The sequence below is a fragment of the Leopardus geoffroyi genome, chromosome B1, assembly GCF_018350155.1.
Source record: "Leopardus geoffroyi isolate Oge1 chromosome B1, O.geoffroyi_Oge1_pat1.0, whole genome shotgun sequence".
NCBI lineage: Eukaryota > Metazoa > Chordata > Mammalia > Carnivora > Felidae > Leopardus > Leopardus geoffroyi.
Window position 1 is genome coordinate 121,928,789 of NC_059327.1, and position 19,880 is coordinate 121,948,668.

The 19,880-nt window shown below is 33.7% G+C and overlaps 1 protein-coding gene across 3 annotated transcripts in view; it reads left to right on the forward strand.

The window, feature by feature from the left end:
- Positions 1–19,388, forward strand: part of DNAJB14 (DnaJ heat shock protein family (Hsp40) member B14) — a 45,813-nt gene extending 26,425 nt beyond the window's left edge. For 2 of the 3 annotated variants that reach the window (XM_045471901.1, XM_045471928.1), the window contains 5 exons: positions 6,305–6,490; positions 8,055–8,149; positions 8,936–9,045; positions 9,888–10,060; positions 14,427–19,388. In XM_045471901.1, the coding sequence (XP_045327857.1) occupies positions 6,305–6,490; positions 8,055–8,149; positions 8,936–9,045; positions 9,888–10,060; positions 14,427–14,551 (689 nt within the window). In that variant the 3' untranslated portion in view covers positions 14,552–19,388. Of the gene's footprint in view, positions 1–6,304; positions 6,491–8,054; positions 8,150–8,935; positions 9,046–9,887; positions 10,065–14,426 lie in introns of all 3 variants that reach the window. The other variant, XM_045471909.1, reaches the window with a different exon arrangement.
- Positions 19,389–19,880: the final 492 nt, after the last annotated feature.

Genomic DNA, 19,880 nt, shown 5'->3' on the forward strand with positions numbered 1-19,880 from the left:
GAAGAGAGAGAATCTCAAGCAGTCTCTGCACTGTCAGCACGGAGCCCAACGAAAGGCTCGATCTCATGGCCTGAGCCAAAACCAAGAGTCGGTCACTTAACAGACTGAGCCACACAGGCGCCCCTCATTTTATTTTATTTTTAACCAATTGATCCTAACTTCTGTTTTTGGGATACTAAGCTGTTTGTTTTAAGCAAATATTATAGTTTTTTCTTTTGTATAAAAGGTAAGTATAGATTGATCACTCTGTAACTGCCAAAAGACATTTTACAGAAGATGGACACCATTTGCTTTTTATTTCCTTCAAGAATAAAAAAGAGGAGGTAATCAGTTTAGGGAATTAAATTAGAGAGAAGAGATATTTTCATTTGTGTGGGTCTTTTGTTTTGTTTTTTAAATAAGCTCAGTGCCCAATGTGGGGCTTGAACTCACAATCAAGAGTCACACACTTTACTGGGTGAGCCAGCCAGGTACCCCTTCATTTGTGTGTTTTGTAAAAATTTAAAAATAAAAGATAGGTTGCTATCAAGGAGGATAGACTAAACGAACTCTTAAATTCTTTACAGTTAGAATTGTAACTGAAGTTTCTCAAAGCGGTGAATATTTTGTTTACATCTAGAGAGTAAATTGCACAGTATATATGAACATACTTTAAAAAAATATTTGAATGAAATGGATCCCTTTCCTTCTGTCTGATGTGGATGTCTTCAAAATACACCCCATCTACTTTATCTTCAAAGACTCCCAAGTATTTCAGAGACCATTTGAACAATACCTATACTGTATATATAGTTATACACCCTGACCAAGTAGAGTTTATTCCAAGAATGCAAGGCTGATGTTTGAAAAATCAGTCAGTGTGACCCACTATATTAACAGGCTAAAGAAGAAAAATCTCATGATTGTATCAATCAGTGTGGGAAAAGCATTTGAAAAATTTCACCATTCATTTGTGATAAAAATTAACAGAAAAAAAGCCCTGACAGAATAAATAGGAATAGAAAGGCATTGCGTCAAATTGATAAAAGAGCAACTACAGAAAACACTATACTTAATGGTAAAAGACTGAATGCTTCCCCCCAAGATTGAGAACAAAGCTAGAATGTTTCCTTTCACCACACTTATTCAGTATAGTGTTGGAAATTCTAGTCAGTGCATTAAGGTGAGAAAATAAAAGAGATAAATATTGGAAAGAGATAAAACTGTCCCTGTTTACAAATGATCTAATTATAAAAAAATCTCAAGAATGCACCTCACCCCCAAATTTTTAGAATCAATATATATATTCTGCAAGATTTTAGGATACAAAAAGCAATTTTTCTCTTTAGAAATATTTGGTACATTTCAGTATACTAGCAGTGAATATATAGATACAAATTAAAAATTCATTAAATTAGTAATCAGAAACTCCCAAAAAGAAATCAGATGCCTTTACTGGAGAATCCTACAGAACTTTTAAAGAAAAATTTAAACTAATTCTATGGTCTCTTCCTGAAAATAGAATCAATGTAATCAAACACATACACACAAGAAATACTTAGGTGTAAATTTAACAAACCTTTTACAGGATTTTTATGCTGAATGCTATTTAATACTAGTGAAAGTAATCAGAGAAGATGTAAATAAATGGAACAATATATCATGTTCATGGATTGGAAGACAGCATAGTAAGGATGTCAGGTGTCATCAAATTGATATGCGTATTTAACACATTTCCTGTCAAAATCCTAGGAAGCCTCTTTTTTTTTTTTTTTGTAGATTAAAGTAAGTTTGCTCTAGAACTCATATGGAAAGATAAAGAACCTGAATAAATAAGAACAATTTACTAAAAGAATGGAGTGGAGTCATCAGTTTATCTAATTTCAGGGCTAACTTTATAGCTACAGTGATCAAAAGAGTGTGGTATTGGCAGAGGGATAGACAGATAGATTAGTGGAACAGCATAGGAAGCCCCGATATTGACCCATACAAATATACCTAACTGGCTTTTGACAAAGGTGCAAAAGCAATTTAACAGAGGAAGGATAGACTTTTCAGCAAATGGTTTTGGAGCAATTAGATATTCATAGTTGAAAAGAGTTAACTTTGACCTAAATCTTATACTTTTTACAAGAATGAACTTGAAATAAATCATAAACTATAAAACGCTTTTTAACTCTTAGCAAAAATCATGGGAGCAAATCTTTAGGATCTTAGGCTAGACAATAATTTCTTATACTTAACACCAAAAGCACAGCTTATAAAAGGAAAAGTTGATAATTTGGATTTCATAATTTTTTTTTTTTTAAAGTTTGCTCTGTAGAGACCTTATGAAGGATGAAAAGACAAATACCAGGATGGGAGAAAATATATGCCAAACACATATCTGGAAAAGACTACTATCTAAGATATATAAAGAACTCCTCAGACTCAAAAATTTAAAAACAGACAGTTCAATAAAGAAAATGAGTAAAAGACATTTCACTGAAGATGACAAATGGAAAGATACAAATGGAAAATAAGCAATGAAAAGATATTTAACATCATTCATTAGCCTTTAGAGATAGTGTAAAGTAAAACCAAATGAGATATCACTGATGACTAAAATAAAAAATAGTGACGGGGCGCCTCAGTGGCTCAGTTGGTTAAGCCGCCAACTTCGGCTCAGGTCATAATCTCATAGTTCGTGAGTTCAAGCCCTGCGTCTGGCTCTGTGATGACAGCTCTGAGCCTGGAGGCTACTTCAGATTCTGTGTCTCCCTCTCTCTCTGCGCTTCCCCCATTCGCTCTGTCTATCTTTCTCTCTCTCTCTCTCTCTCTCAAAAATAAATAAAACGTTAAAGAAATTTAAAAAAAAAGTGACAACATCTTTGGTGTTAGATGTGGATGTGGAGAAACTGGATCACTCATACATGGTGGATGGGATGTAACATGACACAGTCATTCTGTAAAATGGTTAGTTTGGCAGGTTCTCAAAAAACTAAATATTCAGCTACCATACAACCCAGCAGTTGCGTTCCTGGACATTTATCCTAGAGAAATGAAAGTTTATGTTCACATGTAAACCTGTACATGAATGTAAATAGCAGTCTTATTCATAATACCAAAAACTAGAAACAACCCATTCAGTGGGTGAATGACGAAACAAACAGTGGTACATCCATACCATGAAGTACTACTCATCAATGAGAAGGAATGAACTGTAGTAGTCCCTTCTTACCTGCAGGGGTTATGTTCCAAGACTCCCAGTGGACTTTTGAAACCACAGATAGTACTAAACCCTATATATACTGTGTTTTTTTTTTTTCTATACATACATACCTGGATAAAGTGTAATTTTATAAATTAGGCACAGTAAGATATTAACAATAACAATAAAATACAATTTTAACAACATACTATAATGAAAGTTACGTAAATGTGTCTCTCTCTCTCTCTCTCTAAATATTTTATTGTACTGCATTCACCTTTGTTGTGATGATGTGAGATGATGAAATGCCTACATGATAAGATGAAGTGAGATGAGTGAGGTAGGCATAGTGATGCAGCATCAGGCTACTATTGACATCTGATGATAAGTCAGAAGGAGGATCATCTGCTTCCACACCATGGTTGGTTAGGGTAACTGAAACCATGGATTGGAGGTAAAGGAGAGACTATGGTTTTGGCTTACCTAACAACCTGGATTGATTGCCAAAGAATTATGCTAATTGAGAAAAGCCAATCCCAAATGGTTTCATTCCATTTATATGCTGTATTATTTTTCTTACATGATATTCCTGAAATGCCAAAAATACTGAACTAGAGACTAGATTAGTGGTCGTTAGGGATTAAAGAGAGGATGGAAGGGAAGGAAATGGGTGTGGTTATACAAGGGCAACGAGAGGATGGTAGTGGAAATGTCCGATATCCTGATTATATCAGTATTGATATCCTATTTGTGATAGTACTTTAATTTTAAAAGATATTGCTATTGGAGAAATTCGGTAGCAGGTACAGAGGATCTCTCTGTATTATTTCTTACAACCTCATGTAAGTTTAAAGTTACCTCAGAATAAAAGTTTGATAAGGGGCGCCTGGGTGGCTCAGTCAGTTAAACATCTGACTTCGGCTCAGGTCATAATCTCACGGTTCGTGAGTTCAAGCCCCACTTCGGGTGAGCTCTTGTCCCACTTTGGGTGAGCAAGAGCCCTACTTTGGGTTAACACCACTTCTCTCTCTCTCTCTCTCTCTCTCTCTCTCTGGCCCTCATGGGATATTCTCTCTCTCTCTCTCTGTCTCTCTTCCCTCCCTCTCCCCCTCCACTGCCTCTCTCTCTCTCTCTCTCTCTCTCTCTCTCTCTCTCTGCCCCTTATGGGATTCTCTTTCTCCCTCTCCCTCTCTCTCTGCCCCTCACTCACTTGAGCCCTCTTTCTCTCTCTAAGAAAAAAATAAAAGAATAAAAGTTAAATTAAAGAGAAGAGAATATGGTGGAAGGTACCTTTGGTGAAGTAAGTGAGACTGGGGTAGAAATGTATTTTGTACAGCTTTTGAATACCAAAATAAATTTTGGGCTTAATTTTTTAGGTAATAAGGAACTGAAAAAAAAATTTGTATTATGGGTATAGAACAAAGTAAATGAATAGAAAATTAGAATAGATAAATTGTCTTACATATACAATTATGGGTTATAACAGTATTTCACATAGATTTTCTAAAATAGCTTGCTGTTTGGAAATTACTTTTTTAAAAAACAAAACCTGTTTTAAAATAGGATTGAGATGCCAATATATCAATGATGTAAAAAGTAACAGCATTATGAAATTACTTGGAATAGTCTATTTGTATATAGACTGATATTATTGGAAGTACAACTGATATTACTGGAAGTACAACTTTGGCAGATATTGATAGATATGCTTCTCTTTTAGGTATGGTTTAATACCTTGGTGTTGTTTGTAAGTACATTGTTTGGATCTCTGATCATGCTTTCCCGTTAGAGCAACATTATAAATCGTGGCTATATTTCTGAGTCATAGATCTATTTGAGAATCTAAAGAAAGGTTTGGATTATCTCCTTAGATAAATGGACCATTAAACTAATTTTTCATATACTGGAATTCACAGACCACCTGCAAGCTATCTCTGAATCCCAGGTTTTAGTTTTAGAATCTCTATAAGAAGAAAAGTTCCAGAGTATATGTGTATAATTAATTTCAGTGTGATATCTAATCATCCAAAAATAACTATCTAATGAGCATCTATTTGCTTGCACAGTACCTATGGCAGCTGCCACATGGGATCCAAAAAGTGTTTTTAAAATACCCCATATTGTGAAAGGCTTACAATCAACTTTAAGAAGCAAGCTGTATTTATGAAATGATTATTAGAAGTGTCAGAATGAGAACAGGGTAATTCCTGCTTGGATCAAAGCATTACAGCTTTTGCAAATTACCTCAAAAAGACATTTTTGTAACCAACATACCATTGCCTCTTCTGGACATGGGAGTATGAGAAGGGAAATAGAATTCTTTATAAATAAATATCACAAACTTAGTGAAGTGAGATAGGAACACTAGAGACCATCTGGATCCATTCAGAAGCAAATTCAGATTTTACAAGTGCACAATGGGGATACTGCAGTGAAAACATAGACATTGTCCATACCCTCATGGAGTTTCCAGTTTTAAGAGGAATAAATTGTTCATGAATAGAATGAAAAATAGCACATTGTGGGCTGGCATGTGCAACAGTATAGGTTGCATAGAGTATACTTACTGCGCTAACAAACATTTTGACCTTGAACAAGTTTCTTAACCTTTTTGAGGCTCAGGAGCCTCATCTGTAATTTAGGGATAATAATGAATAATGTAATAAGATACTGTGTTCAAAGCCTGGCAGTTGGTCACTGTTACTATTATTGGTTTGAGTAGCTTTAATGAATGACTAAATTAGGATATTCAAAAGGAAGAAGTAGGATATTAGGGGATGGACCACAGTAGTAAGAAAGCAGGATGTACATTCCTTTATATGCAAGATAGTAAGGAGACTTACCATCTCATAAAAATTTGATCGGGAGGTAATAATATGTGTAATGGCAGGCAATGTATAAGTCTTTTTAAAAAATGTATATGAAAATAAATTATTAACTGTTTTACTATTTCTTGATTAGCCTTAAGTAGGATTTGTTGTTTTTTTGTTTGTTTGTTTGTTTCTTGTGTGTATATGTGTTTTTTTGTTTTGTTTTGTTTTGTTTGTTTGGTTAACATGGCAGTAGCTTTTATATGGAGAAGTCTTTTATAGTGTAAAAACTTTGCTTACCAACTTTTACTCATTACCTTTTCAGAGATTGGAAATGCTTATGCTGTTTTAAGCAATCCAGAAAAACGAAAACAATATGACCTCACGGGCAATGAAGAACAAGCATGTAATCACCAGAACAATGGTAGATTTAATTTCCATAGAGGTTGTGAAGCTGATATAACTCCAGAAGACTTGTTTAATATATTCTTTGGTGGTGGATTTCCTTCAGGTATTTTAATGTTAGTTATAAATATTATATTTAATGAAGCTAGAGATTCTCACCTCCAATTAGGCTATGTAGAGATTTATCTACTTTCTCCACTACATTTCTTACAGTATTATGATCCTCCGATGATTTTTCATGAAGGTAGAAAAAAATGTTAGACTTATTACCTTCAATGTAAGTCTGACTTTTTTCTAGAACATGTTTTAATTTTTTTAAAAAAGAAATGAGTACAGATATTCTCTATTTTATATAAAGCTGAAGAAAGGGTGTATAAGTAGGAGATCCAGTGGCAGTGTCTTAATTAAGTGCTATTACAATTACAGGAGGTATCATATACCCTAGATGACAATTTGACATTGGTTCTCTGAAGGTCTTTGTAGATATTTCATTCATCGCATTATAAATTGCTAATTCGGATCTATGTAGAGGTACTTTTCATTGAAATATTAAAATGTTTGATTCATACGTTATATATAAAGTAAGTGGGTTTTTAAAATTATTTAAGATAGAAATAATTGGTTGAATTAGGCTATCAAAGTAAAATATTGTAGAGGTACTACTAAATGAATAGATTTTATAGTACCAGCATAAGTTGTATTGAATGCTACTTTATTTACTATGAGTTGTGTGAGAATTAATGTTCTCTAAGTGTATAGCTCCTGTAAGATAGTTAAAATTATAGCTCCAGTAATGTTGACATCATTTATTTAAGGTACTAAGTTAAACATTCGATTCAAAATTAGGAGAATCTTCATGAATGTAGCAGTGTAATTTGGCCTGATGGCCTGAATATTATTGAGAAAGATTGTGGTCATTGACTGGGCATTTTGTAAAGCATCCTTGAAGGAAAGAGAATGTGTAAATGCAAATTAATGAATGAAAATACAACATGTATTTTGACATATTATGACATATAATTACTTCTCCAGAAAAGTTATCCAGACTAGTAATTTTGATGGTAAATATGTAGGAATAATCAAGAATCTTTCGGGTTAATAGTCAAGTTTCAGATAGTTGAGTTACAGTTCTTTTGCTTGTTATGACATGATTTACTTTGTCAGAGGTAGCTCTTTCTGATTGGTCACCTTATTTGAAAACAACCTAATTGTCTATCAGCAGGAGAATACTTGAATAAATTGTGGTTCACCTCTACCATATTCTATTATACAGCTGTGTGGTTTTTTTGTTTTTAATAAGTTATAGCACTGTCTTGATTTCTAGAGGTATTTGTGATTTATTGATAAATGCAGAAAGCAGAGTTTGAGACTAAGACCCAGGATTTGTAAAAACAACCAACCACAACAAAGTCCTCTATGGATGCAATATTAGGGAGGACTCTTATCTAGGTTTTCATAAAGAACTTCCATCTCCAAGGAAGCAAAGTCTGGGAAGAATCATTGCTGTTTCTATCCACCCTTTACTCACAGGAGGAAAGGGCAATAAGCACTCACTACTCAAACATGTATTATTTTAGTAACTTTTAAAAATTAAATAAAAATGTAAAAAATATATCATTTTTCTGACTACAGTTTCTCTCCTTAGTTTTACCTTGCTTTTAATTTTTTAGGTAGCGTACATTCATTTTCAAATGGACGAGCTGGTTATAGCCATCAACATCAGCATCGACATAGTGGACATGAAAGAGAAGAAGAAAGAGGAGATGTATGTTTATGATATGATTAGAAATCTTCAAAATGGCACATTTCAGTTCAGGAAAAGCAATTAGGGTTGTCTGAAAATAGGGCAAGTTGTTTTAAAAGGAAGTAATGAGTTTTCCCTTACCAGAGGTATTCAGTAGAGACTAGACAGTCCTTTAGGGATATGGCGGGAGCAGGGGTAGAAGTCAAGGTAAGAGGGTGGTGGGCAAAATGATACCTTGGAGTTTGGTGTTCTATGATTCTGATGAAGATCCCCCTGCAGAGTGCATGCTTTGAAGAAAGCTTCTCGTTGTTGGTCCTAAAGAATTTAGAATTAATACTGAAAAACTTAAGTTAGAGGTTACTTTCCTTGTTCTAATACAGTTATACCCAATTGCATATAGCACTTAAATTACATGAAGTGGAAAGGTAAATAGGAAGAACGCTGGACTAGAAATCAAAAGGCATGGGCCCCAGCTCTGACACTCGTCTGCTTCATGTACCACTCTGAAATTCAAGGGAAAAATAGTTGTGTAAGAGAGAGAACTTCTTCATCTGTTACATGAGATCAGTTTATATCAGTGTTTTCCAAATCAGGATATCTACAGATCTGCATATCTGCATATCTCCACCTGGAAAGTGGTATTTTTAAGAATCACTCCAGGAAGCTGGTATGATCAGGCAGATTTGAAAGCACCGAGCCAGATGATGTCAAATGTCCTTTCTGCCTCTAAAAATATATGACAACTGTTGGATTATTGACAACTACAGTTATATTACAATTTGTTGTTTTTTGATGATTTTTTTACAGGGAGGTTTTTCTGTGTTTATCCAGCTGATGCCCATTATTGTATTGATCCTCGTGTCATTATTAAGCCAATTGATGGTCTCTAATCCTCCTTATTCCTTATATCCCAGATCGTAAGTAGCTAAGTGAAGTTTTACACACACACACAAAATGTTGTTTCTTATCTAGCTTCCTTTAAAGGGCCTTATGCTCTCTTCAGCTTTTAAGTAATTTTCTATTGCTACAAGTGTACCAGATTTTAAAATTTCTAATTTAAAAAAAATCGTTGCTCAAGTGATAAATTTCTATTATCTTGTTAGTTTACATTTCTGTTCTATTGTGGATAAAGACAGAAGTACTGTATTTGAGCTTAATAGCAATTTATGTAATAGGTAATATGTTGAGATCAAAGACAAAAAATAGTTTGAAAGACAAAAGTAGAATTATAATTGATGTTACATAGATTTGTATCATTGAGGGGTAAACCACTTCACTCTTTTGTTTATGAAATGTTAATTAAATAAAAGCAAATATTACTTTTTTGGTATATGAGGTATTTTTCTGCAATATACTTTATATAAGATCAAGACATAAAGGAAATTTAATGCAGCATCCATTCTAGAAAACTTTAGTGTAATACAGTGAACATACAAGAAACTTGATAAAATCATATTGCCAGTGATTTTACAGTGTTAAAAGCAGATTGGTGTAAAAATAAGAAATAACCTTTCCTTTCTTCTAAATAAGATTTTAATTAACTAAAAATTGAAAGAACTTATAAAAACGTATATTAAAATAGGATTACTTTTTTATTACATGAATGGTGGTTTTAGGCAATTTGAAATAATGTAAACAAATGATTACTAATGTTAACCTTTAATTATTTTTAGTTGTTTTGTTAACTTGGTTTGTAGTAGCAGGATCAGAATGTACAATTTTAATTAAAAAAAATAATGATCAAGCGTTTCTTTTGCAGTGGATCAGGGCAAACTATTAAAATGCAGACAGAAAACTTGGGTGTCGTTTATTATGTCAACAAGGACTTTAAAAATGAATATAAAGGAATGTTATTACAAAAAGTAGAAAAGAGTGTGGAAGAAGATTATGTGACTAATATTCGAAATAATTGCTGGAAAGAAAGACAACAAAGTAAGTTTATGAAATGTTTAACATTTAAAAACTTATTCAGAGTCTTTGGAATTGACTATTGTAGGTTTCCCTACTCCAGAAATGTTCTAGAATTGCCTGGCACATAATTGGAGCTCAGTACTTAAATACGACAATACATTTTAATGTACATGTGGCCTTATAATAGTATAAACACATAGTTTACATAGAAAGCACTTAATAAATGGTATGTATTATTATCAGTAAATATTTGGTTGAATAAGTGAATAATTCCAAATTTCATTGTATTTAAGATGTTGTCAATTGTAACATGCATCATTATTTTATGTATCACTATAAAAGAAAAAATTCTGGTACATTTGTTATGTCATCGATTTTAATATGCATCCTGTTTCAGAGTGAAGTTTGAAACTCTTCATTAATTTAGCTTAAGCATTTAACACTTAAAGTATAATGAGTTTTGTTGACATTTTGTTTTATTCTGTACGTGAAGTCCTTGGGAACACTTAATCAATTTGTTTAGCCTTTTCCAGCCTCAGCTTCCTTATTTTAAGAAGCAGTTCCACCCATAAAAAGCTTGACCGTAAGAATTTGCAGAGATGGTGCATGTGAATCTAGTGTTGTTATGGTTATTGTTTTTCTGACTGTTACATATAATAATGTAGACCATATAAAGTAGACTTTGGGGTTAAACAGACTAAAGTTGAATCCCAGCTCTGTAATTTTTCGCTGAGTGATTAGGGCCAAATATTCTAACCTTCATGAATTTCCTCCCTCAGGTGTGAAATGGGTGATGCTGACTAGTGGGAAGAGGAACTAAGTGTCATTTATATAATACTTAGTTTCAGTCACTGCCCCAAGCACTTTATATATATTAACTTATTTAATTTCCACAACACCACTGTGAAGTTATTATACCCATTTTATATATGACAAAGCTGAGACACAGAGAGATTTAGTAACTTGCCCAGGGTCATAGAGGTAGTCTGTGATTCAAACCAGCCAGTCCAGGCACTGTGCTCTGTAATCTTCTCAATAATGCCCAACTTTATGGGTTTGTCATAAAAATTAAATCAGACAATAAAGTGTTTCACATGGAGTAAATGCCCAGAAAAATGGTAGCAGTTATCATCATCTCCCATCCAGTAGGGAAGAGTCGATAAAACATAACCTTTGTATACTTCCAAGAAAGTTCTTATCTCTGACTTTGGAGTCCTCATCTATATAGTGGCAGTTAGAAGAGAAAGTGGAAGTTAGAAACCTTCTTGGTTTCCAAGTCTGAGTCTGTGAAATCCGTCTGGTCTCAATGTGGAGAAGGTTATACTAGACTATTGGTTTTCAACTGGAAATGATTTGCCCCTGCTTCACAATATGTTTGGTAATGTCTGGAAACTTTGTGTGTGTCACTATGGGGTGGGGGTGGGAGAGATTGCTGCTGGCATCCAACAGACCAGACTGGGGCCGTGGTCTGCTAAACATCCTGCAGTGCAGGGGACAGCCCCCACAACAGAGTTCTCTGGACCAAAATATCGATATCACTGAGGCTGAGAAACTCCATTAGCGGAAGGTCTTAAGGACAGAGCACACCAAATATTATTTATTTCATTTTATTTCACTTTTTGGTCTCTAGTGCCTTGCACAATCCTTGGCATATCTTGGCATATCGTAAACTTTTGATGGATATATGAATAATTGGATGAAAGATTAATGAATTCATAAGAATGAATATACGAAAGACCTGCGTATTTTGTGTTAAAAGAACGACTAACACATTAGATCTATCACCTTTCAAATACGAATTCTAATCTTCAACCACATATGGGTGATTTGGGGATTATGCATACTTAAATTCTGTTACCTTAAATAATTGGGAAATTGGCTGAATAAATAGAAAGAAGGAAGGAAAAGATATTCATGTTTGTGGGAGATAGTGTAATGTTATGGTAAGAGTGAAGGCTCTGAGACTGCCTTGCAAGATAAGATCCTGGCTCCACCAATATGTGACCCAGACCAAGTTACTTAACCTCTCTAAATCATAATTATCTCATCATTAAAATGTGGACCATAACAGATCATATATGTTACACTTAACATAATATCTTGCATCTGTAAGTGTTCAATAGTATTACTTATGGTATTTATAATCATTTTTTATTCTATCCATACTATGAACCAAGTGTTTTTGCTTGGCATACTTTAGTTTAATCTTTTAGTAATCTGGCAGGATTGGTATTAATGTTCACAGACTTTGTTCTGTTTACCAAGTTGTCTGCAGCTATATTGTACACAGTTAACATGTGTGTCTTTTAAAGTTACTATCGGAAGGAAATTTTAACTAAAATCTGATTTTAGTAAGTCATTATTTACAAAACCACTTGGTTGCATTCAAGAATATCAGTGGAACAAGACAAAAAGACTAAAGACTTAAAGGCTAAAAAGAAATGACAACTGAATACAATGTATGATCCTGGATTGGCTCCTGGGCGGGGAGGGGAGGAAATGGCTGTAGTGGACATCCTTGGGACAACAGGTGAAATTTGAGCATGGACTATACATTAGATAAGAGGATTCTACTGTTGTTGAATTTCTGAATTTGAAAATTGTATTGTGGTTGTGTAAGAGAATGCTCTTGTTAGGAGAAACATGCTGAAGTAATTAGGAATGAAAAGTCATGACGTCTGCACCTTATTCTCAAAAGGTTTTGTAAAGTAATAATCACCACCACAACAGTAACAGCCTTTATTATTGAGAGAGCTGAAGCAGATTTGACAAAAGGTGAAGAATTGGTCAATCAAGGTCTAAAGGGTTTTAGAGCGTTCGTTTCAGTACGCTTTAACATGGGTTTGAAATTTTCAAAATGAGATTTAACAAATTGAAGTGAAGATGGAAGTGGGAGGAGCTCGGTATGACACTAATTAATCCATTGATTGAAAGTTTTACTTGTTGATTGGGATGAGCTCATCTTGTTTTATAAATTGATGTCATCAAAAAGGTTGTTGGCCAATAGATTTCTTTTTACCAGAGTTTTTCTGTTCTGTAGTCACTTTTAACACCGTGTAATGTCTAGATTGGTAAAGTAGGTGTTTTATAAAACACAAGCAATAATTTGAAGTAATGGAAAGAATAAAAGGGTAGCGGTTTGGAGATTTGGCTTGGAATCTAGACCCTGCTGTTGACTAGCCCTGTGAACTTTGTTTTATCTACCTCATCTGGGAAGAAACATCTGCGAAAGGATTTCACAAATGCTTCATTTGTAAATAAAAGGGATGGAGCGATTTTGACTGAGTTGTTAAATCCTAGCTGGATTGACAGAATAAAGATCTGTTCTGAAGATCTTTGCCAGTAGAATACACTCTTACTGTGAGTATTATTTTGAATGTGGTCCTGACTGATGTCTTTTACTTTGGCCATTGTTTTCCAGAAAGTAAGTGACTTTTTTCTGGGTCTTGTTACATTTTTTTCCTAAGTGCCCCCACCCTTTGGAAGTGTTAATAAACAGTGAAATGACTGAGAGTAACGGGAAGATAGCAAGGAATAGTTCCCGGAAGATCTCTCGGAAGATTCCCATTTGTTCTTTTTAGTAATGCTATCCACATACTGAAGAACATCTTAGTACTTATTTGCTAAATACCACTACTATGATTCTGTAGCAAGCTATTTTCTGTTATGTGTTCCTTCAGTAAGATTTTTTAAATTTAATTTTTATTTTTTTATTATATATTTTTTTAAAGTTTATTTTTATTTATTTTGAGAGACAGAGAGCAAGCAGGGGAGGGGCACAGAAAGGGCGACAGAATTCCAAGCAGGCTCTGCACTGTCAGCGCAGAGCCTGATGGGGGGCTCAAACTCATGAACTGTGAGATCATGACCTGAGCCAAAATCAAGAGTGAGACGCTTAACCTACTGAGCCACCCAGGTGCCCCAAGATTTTTTTTTTTTTAATTCAAGTGAACTCAGGACAAGATTTCAATTTTTTCTACTCAAGTCCTGGCATAATGAATTAATCTGAACCCTTAACAAGAGGTCACAGCAAAAACAACCACTAGCAGGATTGAATAGCGTATGATATCTTCAGGATGAAAGGTCCAGACGATGCTTTAGAGCAGTAGTTTTTAAACCACTGGAGACAGGAGTGAGGGAAATGGTTGATAGGATTTTATTTTCATTTTCTTCCCAGAACAGCTCTGTGTTGGTTTTACATGCTAGGCTTCCAAAGGCTTTTAGGAGGAATACTTGGATTTCTTTCTTTAAAAAAAAAAAAAAAAAAAAAAAAAAAGTCAGTTAATAGAAATGTATTGAAGGGCTTCTATTAACCATCATTTCGGTTTAAATAACTAGGTGACCTAAATTAGTATCTACTTAGCAAAATGTTTTTGTTTGTTAACAGAAACAGATATGCAGTATGCCGCAAAAGTATACCGTGACGATCGTCTCCGAAGGAAGGCAGATGCCTTGAGCATGGACAACTGTAAAGAATTGGAGCGGCTGACCAGTATTTATAAAGGAGGATGAACTGGGATTGTGTTTATACCTTCTAGTGTACTCTTAATTTCTTCCGTAAGTAAGTTTAGTTTCATCATGAGAGCTAAAGAAAAAGATTGGATGTTAACAACGAAACTGAATGGTTGGTCCCTGAAATCTTGGACTGTTTGTGACCTACTGGCTCCTTTAAATAGTAAGGAACTGAAAACTAAAAGTAACATTTTCGTTATGCTTCTGCAGTTATTTTCACTCTAAAAGCTTACATTATTCCTAAATAAAATGTTGTGAGAAAGGATTATCACACCTGTGGCAGTTTCCAGTTTTAGTAGTTCTCCATGTTTCCTTTTGTCATGTAAATATTTCTGGAATGATCATTTTGTGTACATACGGGTTACTACATTTTTATTTAAATTCTTTCAGCATTTAGCTCCATGAGACACTTTAGTTTAAACTGATAGAATAAATGTCCTATGAGAAAGTTACGTTTTCCTTGTCAGATGTCGAATGTTGGTGGAGTTTAAGCAATGAAACTTTTTCAAAAAGAAAAGAAAAAACAAAAGCTGTTTAACTTTGTGTAAATCTTGTAGCATTATCAGCTTAGAGGGAATTGATATTTTTAATATTGCCATTATATTCCAGAATATATATTGAGATAAATGAACTGGTGTAGAGTATCAGTTTGCTATTTAGTTTTATGAATTGCTAAGCCATGCATAGAAATGAAATGCTATACTGATAGATTTTAAAGAAAATATGAGGAAATGGCTATGTAGATATTAAACAGAAAGGGTCTTCAACAGTAAATTGCACTTATGTCATTTGCAATTCCAATAATTATAAGCCCCTCAAATGTTTATATATCTGTCATTGAAGGCTGCTAAGATTTATGAAGAAGAAGACCCACCTGTTTTGTCCCCCATGGAAATTTTAGTTTTTTCTTAGTTATCATTTAAGCAGGATCTCAAGTAAATGGGTTCTTCTACAAATGAGTAATAAAAAAAAAAATTCCTACTAAAATGAAGCTTCGTGCCTTTTAACCTGATTGCCAACTCTTAAACATATAAGTAGATTACAGCACACTTATTTGATCAGAGCATGATCTGTTTGGCCATATGCAACAGTGAGCAGAAATATAGCAGCAGGTAGAATAGTGATTTATAGCAAGTTATCCTTACAAAATTCTGAGCTAAAATCTATTCACCATTGAGTAATTCAATTAGTCTAATAGGAATAAGCTCTCTGTAATTCAATCCATAATATAAATTAGAAAAATAAGCTGGGAATTGAAGTTTTTGGTGCCTGTATATTGAGTATGAACCTATTTGATTTCTAGTCTGACAGCTGTAATATTTTAATGATTTTGCTTCATACTCAGTTAATGGAACACAAATGCATCTTTGGTAGTTTTTTTTTTGGTATGTGAGGGGATGCCAGTTAGAGTGGCAGTGTTCTTTTATTTAAAGATTTTTTTTTCTGAATGTAGTTAATTTTATAGCACCTGTTCAGTAAAACCGCTAAAATGATCATTCTTTTTAAAAATATTCTCTTATATCCCCTTTTCCAGGTGAATCAGTAGAAATACCTGAATGAATTAGTGGGTTAAACTAAACAACATACTGTTCCAGGAAAACTGGACAGCTAAACCAGTTTTCTTTTAGAAATATTTAAAGAAATAAAATAATAGCAGTGCTAAAAGAAAATACAAATTTAAATATGTTCTTGAGCCTGTAGAGTGAATTTTTTAAAAATAAGGTCATAGCATTCTAATTAACTTTGAAAGTTCATGTACATCAGAAAACTTACAAAAATTTAAGAGAAAAAATCTCATCCTTTTATTTTTCCAGCTTTAGTGGGAAATTTACACTATTGTGATTGATGCTAATGTGAACTGAACTCTTGTTGAGTGATTCTTTTTCCCTTAATCTCGGCTTTTTAAGGGGATTCATGTAGTTATCAAATGAAGTGAAGTTATATGTTATGGAGTCATGTGTGGCTTTTGGACAGTATTATATTTCAGTTGCATTGCTGCATTCCATCACATTTCATAAAATGTTTGGGGGAGTGTGTTTGAGAAAATAAAATTTTCAGACAACTGTGCGAAATACCTGATTGAGTGCCTGATAATTTAAGCCACGTATAAAGTATGCAAGGAAAGATTAAGTCCTTAATGTCGTCTATATTTTGGTGTAAAGACCCAACCAAGTGTCTTAGAATTTGGGGTTAATTCTACAAAGTAAGAGGATTTTAACTATCTTGAGATAGAGGATGTTCATATTTTCTACTCTTCTGATAAAAATCTCAACTTTTACCATCTTATTTTTAGCTACATGAGCTTTGCAATTTCATTTGATAACTTGTACTATTCATTTTAATCATTGCCTCAAAGCTCTCAATCTCTGAGTATTGCTTTACTAGCTGTTCTAACTAGTATTTGAGAAGTTTGGCCGCAACTATATTTATTAATGCTTTACATTTTTATCCCTTTTTACATACATACATATAAACATCATTGTCCTTGTAAGGATTTGGGGGAAAGTAAATAGTATCTTTTCTCCTCCTTTTTTGATTCCTTAGTTCCCAAATAGACTGGTGCTAGTCATTTATAAGCTTCAGAATTTATTTTGATCAAATCTGAGAATGTCATTCTCAATGAGAAAATTCAAGTTTTAATCCATCTAGTATGTAAAAATAATATATTTTGGGGACGGATTGCATTTGAATGCTTAAATAAGAATTTGTTTCATAATCATTGCATTTTTATTTATAATATACACAGATTTGGTAGAATAAATCCTTAAGGCGTATATATGCCAATGCATTAAGCCACTCTGCTTTTGTGTCAGCTCAGGTGTTCACAAGAATAGGAATGTGGAGTTTCAGCCCTTCACTGTAATTGCACTTTTATGCTTAAGTTTTCTTCCTGTTAAATCTTCAGCTACACTAGTATGTAAAATAGTGTATAGTGAGAGAAATGATCACCCTCTTCATTTCTCTTTGTTGCTCTGTTGTAATAGTTTTAAATGCATCTGTTTTTTAATAACTGTGACATATTCTTAATAACGTATTCCCACATATTTCGTTAAAAATTAAATCTCCCGCTTGTGTTAAGACAGTGAAACATTTTTTGATGTTGACTTGAGAACCAAATGAGCCATCTTTCCAGTTAAGTAAGTGTTACGGCAAAGGACCATATAGTTCAAAAGGAGAATTTGTGCATTTATTTAGTTTCCCCAAATGAAGGTTCAGGACTACCCACGTTACTATCTGTCTTCATACTGAGTGTAGCAAACTGAAAGGGCATCATAATCTTTTTTTTTTTTTCTCTGAACAGAAAAAGTCCTGAAAATGAACAATAAATCTGAATTTTAATCTTTACTAAGTCGCCAAAAAACCATGTCTGTTGGCCACGTTGGACAGTTGCCTAGTTAAAATCCATAACATCCTCTATAAACCAATGAAAAAGGAAAGAATAGTATAACAATAACTCATAAAACATTTTTTGATTTTAATTTTTAAGTACAAAGAAAAAGTGAGTAGAATGAGGATCTTCAAGGAACTCTTACACATCCCTTTAATAATCTGATAGGCAACACAGTCCTAGAATTCAGGCTTCCTTTTTGGTTTCCATTACTATTAAATAGACACTTTCATGTAAATGGAAACATTTTCCCTCAAAACATTAACTCAAAACATACTCCTTATATTAAGGATTATATAACCGCGTGTTTTGTAAGTTCCCTGTGTGTAACTTTTTCCTGTTGGTATGTGATTCGTTCTCATTTAATTTTATTATCTGCTGGTTTTGGGGCCAATGGACTTGTGAATATTCTGTGGACGTGTCCATGTATAGGTGTATATATATATATATTTTTCCAGCTAATACCTCAAATGTGTGATTGTTTAATATATACCACACTATGTTTGCACAGAGCAGGGCTTCCAGTAGCCATGGATATTCTTACTTCTAACTTTGAAAATCATTCCACAGAATTTCATTGGTGTGAATTCTTTCTATTGATCCGTTTCAAATTTTAAACAGAGATTCCTGTTATAAGGCTCATACTTCAAATATAACTGTATGTTTCTGTATCTAGCAGTGGAAATATGTCAGGGTAAGAAGTGTTTCTTGAAGTGTCTAGTTTAGTAAGTTTTTATTAACCATTGGGACTACTGGTCACCGGGCTGTCTACTGACTGCACAGTGATGACACCCGGCATGAATTTGAGCAAGTCTTACTCACTTTGGCACAGGAGTCAGGCCATTCCAATCTGATTCTACTATGCCATTTAAGAGTGCCACTAAAATAATAGAGGTTTTCGAGTGACACTGTAGTATTTTAAGCATCGATTTCAAAATGAATTGTTTTTTGAGTTGGCTGACCATACCAATGAGAAGAAAGAAACTCACACATAAATGGTATTTTATAATTTATTTATATTAAGAAATGCTTCTTACCTATTTTGGTTTTGGTTTTGTTTTTTGGATAGCTACATAAGACTTTTCCACTTAAAGTTTAAATCATGTGTTTTTTAAAGCTGCAGGTAGTTTTCAAGGTGTGATGGAATTTTAATGGAAGCCTTGTATAAGTTAAATGAAGTGATACTGGTAAAGGAGAGCTAACTTTATTTGTCTATAGTGCATTCAAGATTATACAATTAGATTTAAAAATGAAATGTCTGATTTGTAAAATACTTACTGTTATATCAGACTTATAAAATAAAATTTTCTGTGTGAGAACTCTGTTAAAGAAAATGCACTTGATTTTTAATGAATGTTCTGCTGAATGATTTGTGATGAATTTTTGTCTTTCAGTCTCTGCAGTTTATCTCAATATATGAATAAAAAGAAGGTCTGTTCTCACTGTAAAGGATTTGTTTTTCTCATGTTTGATACTCTTAATATGCACTTTCTTTCATTCGTTCAACCATTCAACAAATGTCTGAATGCCTGCTGTATCCCAGGCAGTGAGCTGATTGCTGGGAATTAATCACCGAACAAGACAAACATCCTTATGGAGTTTATATCTAGCCAGGAAAATAAATGTCAAGTAAATAACTAATTTTAATTATGATGAATAGTACAAAGAAAAGTCTAAGGTACAACGAGAGCATATGTCTAGAAGATGTAACCTACTCTGGGAGGGATGATTAGGGGAAGTTTCTCTGAGAAAGTGAGCTTGAGCTGAAGCCCAAAAGATGAGATAAGTAGTAGGAGTGAGGTGAATGCTAGAGATACGGTTCCAGTGGAGTGTGCTAAGTTGATAAAGCATAGAAACTTTATACCAGTGTGAAAACAAGCTTGCATGAGAACAAACTTGTATGATTATGGCATAGGAAAGGCAGGGTAAGGTAGGGAATTA